Source organism: Leptonychotes weddellii, chromosome 1, assembly GCF_054177405.1.
Source record: "Leptonychotes weddellii isolate Sample4059 chromosome 1, ASM5417740v2, whole genome shotgun sequence".
NCBI lineage: Eukaryota > Metazoa > Chordata > Mammalia > Carnivora > Phocidae > Leptonychotes > Leptonychotes weddellii.
In genome coordinates, this window is record NC_138369.1 from 132406760 (window position 1) to 132419190 (window position 12431).

A 12431-nucleotide genomic window follows, 5' to 3' on the forward strand; every position below is an offset into this window, starting at 1 on the left:
AAGACATTTTGGGGAAGGTGAATGTTGTCTGGGGATTAAATGTTAGTAAATGTATCAGTGTTAACTTCCTGATTTTGATGGTTGTATTTCAGTTATTCAGGAGAAAATGCTTGTTTGTAGGAAATGCACACTAAAATATTTGTTGGTGATGGGGCATCACTGTAGGTAACTTACTCTCAAATGTCCGGGAAAAAAGATTTTTTGCAACTTGTCTGTAAGTTTGAGATTATTTCAATATATAAATATACTTTGTAAAATACCTGATTTAATTTTAAAATGTCAGGCTAGGGATGGAATATTGGATTCTCTGCTACCACAGGGCACTGATAGCCCATGATCTAGCCTGCCTGTGGTGGGAATGGTGGTGGTGGTCTTATCCTTTAGCTAGTTGCATTGGGCCTGACTAATTTCTATAAGATTTCCAATTGACATCAATTTGTATGGGATTCCTACTCTAAAGCAATAACATTGACTTTGAGAAAGAGAAGGTAAATACTATTTAATTCAATGAAAGAGAAATAGTTGAAGAAATAAATCTATTTGAAAAGGAATGTTTGCTTATTGATAGTTACATTTATTAGCAGGGAACATTAGTTAGTAGCCAGTGGAAAGTATCAGACCACTTTTGGAACATGCTGCTAAAAGCCTGTGATCTCATCGTCCTTGCTTTTGTCAGTCTGGTAACCAGTAAGTGTCAAAGTTGGATTTGGTCCAGGAAGGCCTTTGAATACTTTCATGTGAATATAACTATTATCACCTACTCGCACCTAAAAGATAAAAAAAGGAAAAAAAATGAAAAGGAAATTCATTCAGATGGATCTATGTCAAGTGAAAGATCTACAGACTTAAAGACTCACCGAAATAAGTTTTCAGGAACAGTATTTCTATATCAGCATTCTTAGACCCTTGATTTTCATAAGCCTACCACGTTATTTTATGAGAAAGGGCAGGCTAAAGGCATGGCAAGAGGCATAAGCCCTTCATTTATTTTATTTTATTTTTATTTTATTTTATTTTAATTTCTCTACTGCTTGGGCACAAATGAAAGTACATTTCATTTTCAAAGATGCACAAAGCAAGAAAACAAGTGACAGTCTCTTTATTGATTCTGTTTTTTGACTTCCAAATTGGGATACTTTATTTGCCACATGGTTTGAGAAGGGAGGAGAAAATCAGAATTGTCTTAGAAAATTTGGGAGGTGTGGTTCCCATATCTATACTAGACCTACACTATAAATGCCCACTGATAGGACTGAGCAGACACCAGGGGATGGACAGTCTAGGGTCCCTTTAAAGTAAAGGGATCTTGCTGGGAAGTCATTGGTATGAAAATTGAAATGGTAGTTTGGGCATGAATCTGGGACCTAGAATATCATGGTGAGAATTTCTACTTTTGTTTTTGGTTAGGACAATAAAAGTTTTGTCTTAGAATAATATTTTTTATGTTCTGATGTCCCTTCTTAATTAACAAATACCATTTATCAAATGTTTACTATGATTCAGAGGCTATGATATAGAATATTTTATGTACTTCTTACTATAGGCCTGAACAAAGGTAGAACAATGACAGTTTTATACATGCAGAAGCAGATTAGGAGAGATTAAGTAATTTTCCATAAATTTCTTAGCTAATAAGTGACAGAGTCAAAACCTAAATCTAGACTCCAACATTGATGTTCTTTTCACTCTACATTATAACTATTATTTTTTTTCATGTAGGTTCCACACCCAGCATGGAACCCAGTGTGGGGCCTGAACTCACAAGCCTAAGATCAAGACCTGAGCTGAGATCAAGAGTTGGACGCTCAACCAGCTGAGCCACCCAGATTCGCCTACAGTGTAACCTTTTAAAAGCATTTATTCTGCGTTTGGAACAGGACATCAGCCTTTGCATACATTATTAGAAGCAGCACAGCCAGTAGTTAAGCATCAGACCACCTGGGTTCAAACCCTGGCTCTGCTCCTATAACTGTATGATCTTTGTTAGTTACTCCATCTCCCTGGGCCTCCATTTTCTCATCAGTAACACGAGGGAAATGATCATACTTATCTCATAGATTTGTTGAGAGGATTAAAAGAGAGAACACACGCTCAGCTCTTAGAACAGAGCCTGGCACATTGTAAGTGCTCAGTAAATTTCTAGCTCATTTACTCACACAACACCTGGCAAAGTAGGTTTTTATCTGCATTGTGCAGATAAAGACACTGAGGCTCAGAGAAGATGAGGGGCTGTGATCACACAGGCACTGACTAATGGAACAAGTTGAACAAGGGTTCAAACCCAGAACTGTCTGACACCAAAGCCTGCACCCCATCTATTCCACCACCTGGCTTTTGATAGGTACTTGAAAAAGAACACAGAAGTTCCCATCAACAGAAAGACCTTAAATGTAGAGAGCAGTTCAGAGCAGAGATCAACAACTAGACAGCCAGGAAGTAATGAGGGAACTGGGGTCAGGAGTTGTAATCCAGTAGGAAAAATCTAACCAGGAAGGTGGTCTTAAGGGATGAAATTTTCAATTTTTCTGATGAGCTTTTTAAGAAATACATGAGCTGGTTAATATATGAAATTTATGAACTTGGACTAATTGTAAATTATTAAAACAATGATCCCAATTTTGATAGAATGTTTCTTCTCTTTGAACAAAATCATTTTTAACTGGAAAAAAGTTCTTTTTCAGCTGTGAAGAAAGTAGATTGAGAAGGGAGGAAACAATGTCATTGCTTTCTGAGGATGAGGTGACATCTCATTCATGTGGGCCACCCCAGGACCTGGCTTATACTAGGAGCTCAAATTTGATAGGAGTGGGCTGATTCATTTATATGACCCAGTGTTGTAATTTTCCTATGCTGAGCTGGTTAGGACCTGTTATTTTATTTTTTTGCTGAAAACATTTTTTAAACATTTTATATCTTAAGTAGTTAATTGTTAAAGAGAAATAAGCCAGACTGTGCCTTGGTCAAATGGTTTTGTAAAGATCCAAGTACATACATTTGAATGTCTGTTGTTATTATTTATTAAATCGGAATTATCATCTCAATACAAAAGGATGAAGATGGTTCTCAAATATCTATGGTTGACTTGTTGAATTGGTTCCGTCTCAACTTTGCAAACATTTTCTTCAATTAGAACTGGATAGTGCATCATTTAATTCATTGATATAACTATAAAATGAATCTTAAAATTATTTTAAATGCTCCACTGTTTTAAACTACACCTACAGTGTCACAAATTGAATCTACTTACAAATTGCAAAAATTATTTAAACTTTATTAATCAAAATGCTGTGTGAAGGACAAAAGTAGCTTCAGTATTTTCCCACCTTAAACTACTTTAAGTCATTTCTAAAATCCATTTAATTTAGACACATAGAATCACAAAGCTTTGAGTGGAATAAGCTTCAAGATAGCATCTGGTCCAGCTCCAAGCCTTCAGGCAATTGAGATATTCTCTCACTTCACACAAAAAGCGCCATAGCCACAAACTGAGCATGCTTGGAACCGTTATGAAATCTCTTTCTATACAATTTCTGAAAATTGTAATTTGTAAATTGTAATTGTAATTTGGAAGGAGTCAATATAGGAAACCTTTCTAAATTCACAGGAAACAGATGGTATAAATATATCATCATCTGCCAAATTTGAGAGTCTACCACTTGGGAGATTTCATGCTAGGGAAGCACCTTCATTTAGGACAACCGGAAGGGACAAAATATATGGTAAGGGTGCAGGGAACATCACATAAAGTGGGAAATGCAGTATCTTTTAGTGCCAAGGTGAACCCAACAAGGATGTTGAACTCTAACCTTAATGTAGTAATTTATTCCAGCAACCACTTGAGTTTTATACTCTACAGCTTCAAATTCTTGGTAACTCTCATTTGTTTTTTCTTCAAGCTGAGGTTTAACCTTAAGAAGAGAGAAGAGGAAATACATTATTAAAGCTATAATGGACTCCATTTATGTGATTTACAAGTCTGGGAACCTTGTGCTTCTAAAGATGCTCAAACATGATAACGAGAGCTATTTTCAGTATTTCAAGGAAAAGAAAAGATCTACCTTTAATAAGATTACATGGGCTAACTAAAATGTTAAATTTTGTTGCTTTAGGCTGAATTTGCATCAACTCAGTGTGGTAATATGACAATATGGTAACGTTTTCACTAGTAAAACTCTGATATATATGTCTTTGATTAATAAAAATAGAGCCATAATTACTATTTCACTTAAATTTTTTTTATTTTGAAGTAATTTCAGACTCAAAGTTGCAAAAATAGTATAGTATATCTCAAGATCCTTGATTTAATCACATCTGCAATTTCCTTTGCCATGTAAAGATAGCACATTTATAGGATTCAGGGATGAGGATATTGGCCACCATTCTGTCTACTACAGAGAGATTATAAGCTTTGGTGCCAGCATGCCTGAACCCGACATGACAAGGGAATGGAGAGTCTCAAATTCAATATGTGAACTTTTACTGGATCTACCAGTTTTCAGTATCGGTCCTTCATTCCTGCCATCAGCTGAGCCTGATATTTCTAGTTTTCACTGTGATCTCTCTGACTCACTTTCTGTTAAGAGTAAATCTCCAGAATTCTGTTAGCTTGGAAGATAGTGAAAGGGAAGGATCTGGGGGTGGCCTAACTGCTCCTCAAACAGATCTGCTATCAGTTCTCCTGGCATCAGCCCCATGCCTCACTCTCATCTTCATACGTTTCTGGCGTTGCCAGTGCTTGAGCCATTTTGGAATTCTGCACCATGAATCCGCTTGCTGCTGGCTCATCACTCCCCTCTATGGTTGGGCTCCATCTAAGTGGCCCAGTCATTTTCCATCGCTTATCTGTTTTCCATCTTCCAAGGTTTGGTCAGTATTTCTGAGGTGGTGTTTGCCTATCTCCTGTTTTCCTTCTATGTGTGGTTTTGTGCCCTTTCCCCCCCTAATCTTTTCCTATCATTTAGAGGGAAAAGAGAATAGGTGTGTATGTTCAATGCGCCTTGTTTATTGGGAAGTTGCCTTCCTTCCCTTCACTAAAGCATTTTACGTGTTTCAGGCAGGCATCCTGTGCATCTAGGTTCTCCCACGGCCATTCAGTCCTTCCCATCAGTAGGCAGACATATTGAATCCTTTTCTATTGGCCCCTCGGTTTGAGTACCAGAACTGGTTTTCAAAGATGTAAACATTTTGCAACTCTGAGTTCTCAGACCACTTTTGAGGGTACATCACCTCATGGACCACCACCTATTTCTCCTGTGACTTTCTGAATAGATGGGAAGAATGTGCTATTGCTTTCTTGAGATGGAAAATGAAGCTCCAAAGTGGAGAAAGGAAGAAGACAAATCATGAGGAAAAAAAAAAACAAAACCAGAAACAGAAATGGGAAGAGGTGGGGTGCAGGAAAGAGGGAAAAAAGGTAGACAGGAGTGCAGAGAAAAGTCAAGTAAGGAGAGGAGTTACTGTCCTATTGCTTCCCCTGTCTAGCCTTTCTGAGCTAACGCTGGGTACCAGTCAAGTTAGGAGCTGAGTTGGAAAGGGTTAATCTCTAAACCCAAAATTATCTATTTAAACCTCATTTTACAAATGAGGGACCTGAGGCTGTGAGGAAAACATGACTGCTTAAGGCTGAAAAATTATTAATTACAGTTATTTAAGGTTTTCCATCCCTTGCCTGATAGTTTAAGTATCTGATTTACCTGTTGCAATGATCTGTATTTCTTGTGGTCTCCAGTCTTTCGGTCATGTTTTTTTTGTTGTTGTTGTTTGTTTGTTTGTTTTACCACATATCAGAAAATTTTATTTTATTTTATTTTTTTTAAGATTTTATTTATTCATTTGAGAGAGCGAGAATGAGAGAGAGAGAGAGAGAGCACATGAGAGGGGGGAGGGTCAGAGGGAGAAGCAGACTCCCTGCTGAGCAGTGAGCCCGATGCGGGACTCGATCCTGGGACTCCAGGATCATGACCTGAGCCGAAGGCAGTCGCTTAACCAACTGAGCCACCCAGGTGCCCCAGAAAATTTTATTTCTATTTGTCCTAAAAAATAGATCAAAATCTGTAACCTTTCCACTGCATCTGTGAAGTCTACAAGTCCAGAATTTTCCACAAGAGAGCAGATTTCCAATGTCCTGGTTTGTTTTGGTAAGTGCACCGGCACCCTCAGACTGTGTGCCGCGATTTCAGGTTCACTGTACTTATAACCTGTAGCCTTGCTCTCTCTTGCCAGTAGAACAGACTGGTATTCTTCTAATGTTGGATGTTATGAACCTGGGGTGATGAGGTCTAAGCGGAGAAGCAGGAAAGGGGGCAGAATAGGAAGGAACTGGTCAGTGAAACCTTAATTTTCAGAAGGCAGCTTGGTGCTGAAAGACCCCCCAGGGATGGGTGCTGGGAGGGTGGAGGCCAGCTAGGAGTGGTGGTCTGGGACCTGGTGGTCCATAGACAGACCTTGAGCTGAACACAGTTGGTGTTCACCTTCCCCAGCCTGCCATGCATGGTGGTGGCTGAGATGCTGGAAGAAATAGTAAGGGTTTGTTACTCGGGCCCCAGTCAGGGGAAGGATGCTTTCAGGGAGGAGCAGCTGGTAAAATACAATTACCCTAGAGCTGTTCAAGATATTTTTACGGTTGCAGAGCATGAATCTAGGTGAGTTGTTATTAGTTCTCTGGAATCTGAGGATTTGAGCCACGCTGCACCCAACACCAAGGCATTTTCCCTATCTATAATCATTCTGCAGAAACATTGGACTATGTATAATTTAAAGAGGAATGGATAGAAAGGTGATAGTGGCAACATAGGTAGGCCATATTTTGGGATGTTTTACAGAGTAAGGAAGGAGAGTTTGGGTATGGCATGAAAGTATAGTGGGACTGATGAGAAGTGACTTATAGACATTTGTCATCTGACTACGTATTTGAGGGAAGGGACAAGTATGGGGCAAGGCACCTGGTATGCAAGAAATGATAGCACTCCACATAAGAGAGGAAGGGCAGAGTCTTAGACTGGAGGGAAGAATGAGATCCGGCAAGGGATAAGGAAATTGGGAGTGTTCTTGTACCAGATGACTGTAATCTTTTAAGAGAAGGAACTGAGACACTGGCTGGAGGGGCCAAGGGGATGGGAGGGATTGAGAAACCAAGGAGAGAGAAGACCCAGGTCCACCTCTCCGGGGTTTCTAGGAAAGGGCCAACAGAATGTCACTGAAAGAATGTTTTGGCAGCCCTAGGGTCCTGTTGTGGTTGTTTGCTGGCATGCATTCATAGATTTGTACTGAGTTTCTGTGGTTCTGCAACTTCCTTGAGCAAAGTTGTCTGAACCTGGAGCAGAAGCTGAAGAGGAAGTGGTGGTAATGGGAGTGATCTCTAAGTGAGGACTGGAATGCCAGAATTTCATGAGATACACAGAAATCAGGGGTGGAAGTGTGCATGAAGCCACCCATCATGGGTCCAGTCTGGATGAGCACTCAAGTGGGCCTAGGCATGTTCTGATGATGAAGATGGGAGGGTGAGGGCCTGAAAGAGTGTGGTGTGGCTGAATGGCAGGTTCTCTGGGTGTGGGGCAGTGGGAGACGTGATTGATGAGGAGGCTTTGGTCAGAGAGAACACAAATGTGTGGGTGAGTGACAGCTATGACATGCTAAGCTCCGGGATGTGGTGTCCATGATGATATGCAGAGGGGGTGTTTGTATGGTGTTATGGTCTGTGTGGATTCCAGGAATGGCATTTAGCAATTAGGTTTGACTTAGGGGTGTGTGTGTGCGTGTGTGTGCATGTGTGTGCGTGCGCATGTGCACATGTACATGTGTGTGTGTTGTGTGTATCTACCTGTGCATGCATAATAATAGCCCTCATTTCTGAAAATAATTATTGAAATAACAGCTCTTTCCTACACGTAAACATACTCTGGAATTACCATCCCAATGCTCAGGCCAAGTATAGCTCTTTATTTCCTTGAGTGTATCTCTTATCTTCTATCTATTTTGTAAATTTCTCTAAAGGCAAGAACCATCTTTGTGTCCCTTCTGTCCCTATAGCAATTCACACAGTACTGTGTACATAATGTTTTCTGAATGAAGAAACCAGGGTTGTTTTTCTTCATGACACCTTGTCTTCCCAGAAAGAAAAGAGGATAGAAGAGGATAGCAGAGACCCTCAAGTAATACAGAGACTCCTGGGAAACGGGATTTCTTTCACGTGTACTCAGGACCCAAGTACCATTTACATCCTTTAGTGATACGTGATACACACCTACCATTCAGTCTCCGTTATCTTCAGAATGGGGACACTCTTTTCTCCTGCCTTCAGAAATGTTCAAGTCTCCTCAAACCCAAGCTCTTTGTTTGATTTTCTTCTCTTTCTGACCTCATCCAACATCCCTCTTTTATTTTTTTATGTTTGTTTACTTATTTATTTATTCATTTATTTATCAGAGAGAGAGAGAGCACAAGCAGGGGAGTGGTAGGCAGAGGCAGAGGGAGAAGCAGGCTTCCCGCTGAGCAGGGAGCCCGATGCAGGACTCGATCCCAGAACTCTGGGATCCTGACCCGAGCCGAAGGCAGACACTTAACCTACTGAGCCACCCAGGCTTCTCCGTCTTTCATTTCAAATTCCTTGAACCTGCAGTTCTCATTTTTCCTTTGATGCTTTCCCCTCTCTATGAGATGGCCTTCTCTTCCTTCCCTTCTTTCCCAAATGGAGTTCTTCCTTCAGCTGGCATTCCACTAAGAAGCTCTCTATTAAGGACAGGGAAAGCTGATAAACCTCAGCTCCTCTAAGAATACCTGCATTTTAGCAGGTGATTTTAAAAAAAATTAGAATACATTAAAGAATCAAAGGGATAAAATTACAAGGTAAATGACAGGTAGTGGTGGTCTTCCTTGGGACCACCTCAGATAATACTAAGTGTATGACTACCAACACTTACCCATTTACCTGACTCTGACTGGGCACCTAACTAATTCTATAATCTTGGAGAAGGTGTTGATTATATTTCTTCACCTACAGGTGGTTTTGGTAATACCTGCCTCTTGGGGTTGTTTGTAGGGAGATAAATTTTATCATGGATGGGAAAGTGCTTCCTAAACTGACCATTCTTCTGCCTTCTAATACTTAATTGGGAATTGTCCCCTAAGGTTCTCCTGGGAGAGGGGAGCCAGATGATAACTGGGAGCTTAATACCCGTGAAGCTGAACTACTACACAGTAATTATTCACTTGAAAGTTAGGAGCTTTGATGGGCAAACTCTAATGTCCTTCCTGGTCCCCAACCTATGATTTAAAAAATGTTCCTAATTGGAGATTGTTTTATTATGTTCCAGTTATCTTGACTTCTCTAAATGGACTCTAAACCCCTTGAGGGCAGGGGCCATGTCTTAAAGTCCTTATGTATCTTCTATAACATTTAACACAATGCTGGACACCTAAGAGATAGTCAAGAAATGGTTCATTGATATTCATTTCTCAAATTGATTGAAATCTGAGGCTGGCTGCTCTCACAGAGAAGGCAATTTGCCATACCATGTATTTCCCTCAACCCACATGCTTCTCCATGTTCCTGCCACTGTAGAGAGGAAAAGGCAGGTGGTCAAAAATCTGAAGATAGTCTAGCTTCTTAACTAGGCAGATATTAACCTCTTTGAATCTCAGTTTGAAATCTCATCTGAGATATGGACATGATGATTTCCTTCCCTGCACCAGGGGTTAGGAAGACCAACTGCAATGCAACTTTCTGGAGGGATGTAGCTATTGTTAATACCTATCTCTCATTCTACCTCCTCGACAGGGTTGGAGCCTGAGGTGAGCAGCAAGAAACACACTTTCAAATTAATTTCATAATTTAAGATGTGGTTCACAGATGGTTGTTTTTAACAATGCAAGGCCTTCTTATAGCTTCTTACTAAAAAAATTATTCTTGCTAACCAAGATAGACTTTTTAAAATTTTCTGCACACTCTCTCTATATGGAATCTCTGTTATTCCCCATCTCCCTTATAGCTCCGGTTCCTGGAGAGTCTCAGGGGGATCTTCCAGGGTCATGGGTAATTTCGGGCAGAAATTTGAAGCGAAAAACTGTGATGCCCCACCTTGTTTTCAAGTCACTGTTATGCACATCACCTTGTGTAGTCCTTACAGCTCTGATATCAGCAGAGCAAGAGGTGTGATCTTCATCTCACAAACAGAATTGAGAATTTTTTTGCAGTGCTCTGCTTTCATTTTTTATTTATTTTTTAAAAAGATTTATCTATTTATTTTAGAGAGAGACAGCAGGGAGAGGGGCAGAGGGAGAGGGAGAGAGTCTTAAGCAGACTCTGTGCTGAGCGCGGAGCCTGACGCAGGGCTCAATCTCAGAACCCTGAGATCATGACCTGAGCTGAAACCAAGAGTCAGAGGCTCAACCGACTGTACCACCCAGGTGCCCCCAGTGCTCTGCTTTTAGAAAGCCCATCTCCCATAGACCTCTTGGATTTATGTATCTCCAGATTTGCAGGCCAGTGATGTCATGGACAGCAGCATGGGCATCACCTGGGAGCTGGCTAGAAATGCAGGTTCTCAGGCCCACCCCAGCCATATCTACTGAGTCAGAATCTGCATTTTAACAAGACTCCCTAGGTAATGTATGCGTACATTGAAGTTTGCGAATACTGATCTGTACATTGAAATTTGAGAATACTGACCTCAAATAAAGGTATTAATGACTTAACATTACCCTTTGCAAGAAAGAAAAGCTCCAAAGTATCTATTTTTTAAAAGAACTCTTGAAAAGGAAACATTTATCCCCAAAGAATGAGTGATAGAATTCCAGACATTGCATCTCTAGAGAGCATTCCAGAGCCCTAACATAGAAATCCTATCTCTTTCACTTACACGAGAGGCCAGTCTTGTTTGCCAGTGTCATAGAATGAAGTTTCAGAGAGAAAAAAACGAAGAATGATACAAGAAAATAGGGCAACAATTTACAAACCTAAAATGGTAATTTATACATATTTTCTTTCATAAAATATGCAGTATAATAAAATTTTATCATATAGGTGATAGTTAATCAAACAACACTTAGAAAAATGTATCAACTTGCTAAAAACATTGAGTTCTGTTTTCACCATAATCAATTTCAGAATCACCACAGACAATGTCACTCCCCTTCCCTACTAGTTTAATCATCTTCTATATACGAAGAGACTAAAATTTTTTCTATTTAGTCAAATTGGCAGGAAGTTTGTAAGTGGATTGTCTTTGCAATATTGTTCTTCACTTAACCCATTTAAAAAAATTTCCACACAGAGCGCATGAAGTTTAGTTTGTCAAATTGTTAACAACCTCAGACTTTAATTACATGTTGGCTCCATTTGGTAAGATTAGAAGCTTCATCAGAAACTGAATTAGTAATCCTAGAATCATACACTGTAAGCCTATAAAGATGACCCAATATAAATTCTTTTATAAATGGGGAAACTGAGGCTCAGAGAAGGGGTGTTACTTGTTCAAGACCACTCTCATAGTTGGGATTATTAGAGGTTTCAACTGAAAAGGTTTTTAGTTGTAAGGAAGCCTGAACAAAACCACACATTTCCAATGTTCTTCTCGTTTTCATGTTCACCCACACGCTTAACACAGCCCATCTAGGAACCAAGATTTTGGATCAATCCTTTTCATGAGATACACCAACTCACCTTGTTAGCAATCTCCTGGATTTCTGGAGTGGCAGGTTTGGCTTCAGTTAAGCCTCCAGGTATCATTTTGGCTAATTGCTTCTTTGCTAGGCAGGATGCTGGAACTGAAGTGATCAAGGAAGCGTGGAGACTCTGGTTTTTAAAGAGGGTGTTGCTCAATAAGCTCCGCCTCCAGAAGGTTTTCTTTTTCACAAAGAGCAAAAAGGCACAGGGAAAATGAATATGTCTTGAAGCTTGCAAGCCATGCTGCTTCCTCAACAGAGTGTGCCAGTAGGAATTTGGGAGAATGAGTGCTGAGGATGAACAAATGGGTGTGCCCAGCGAGTCAACTACGTCATCACAGGGAGTCAGACTTCCCTGCATTCTCTTGGACAATGATTCTATCCTGGTGCATCTGAGGAATGAAATCTGGAGCCACGACCAGAGTTTCCCACTGTTTTAAACCTCTAATACTAAATTTTATATTTTAAAGGTATATTTATTAATAATGTCAAGGCTGATTGTTTAGAATTTACTTGACTTTATAAAGAAAGTAAAAGTGTCTGTCTGGAGAACCTTGGCTGGATATTTGTATTTTACTGTTTGTTTGTTTGTTTTTACATTTCTAGAACTGTAGAAAAACACAAAGAGTAAAACAACAAGCACCTATATTCCTATCACCCAGATTTAAAACTTTTAACATTTTATCTTACCTACTTTCCCTTTTTTCTTTCCTTTCCTTTTCTTTTCTTCTTTTTCTTCTTTCTTTCTTTTTTTTTTTTTTGGTAGTTGT

General features: G+C 39.8%; 2 protein-coding genes across 3 annotated transcripts in view; one reads left to right on the forward strand and one right to left on the reverse strand.

Annotated features, from left to right (window-relative positions):
* MIX23 (mitochondrial matrix import factor 23) overlaps positions 1–2993 on the forward strand; it is a 31476-nt gene extending 28483 nt beyond the window's left edge. For both annotated transcript variants that reach the window (XR_014149099.1, XR_014149098.1), the window contains one exon: positions 1720–2993. The gene's annotated coding sequence lies outside the window, so the exon portion shown is untranslated. The remainder of the gene's footprint in view (positions 1–1719) is intronic.
* On the reverse strand, positions 554–11809 carry CSTA (cystatin A). Its single transcript, XM_006743214.3, has 3 exons — positions 11660–11809; positions 3807–3908; positions 554–767 (listed from the first exon to the last, which is right to left on the reverse strand). Exons 1-3 carry the CDS (start codon positions 11723–11725, stop codon positions 639–641), a joined length of 297 nt encoding a protein of 98 aa, XP_006743277.1. The 5' UTR covers positions 11726–11809; the 3' UTR covers positions 554–638.
* Between the last annotated feature and the right edge of the window lie 622 nt (positions 11810–12431).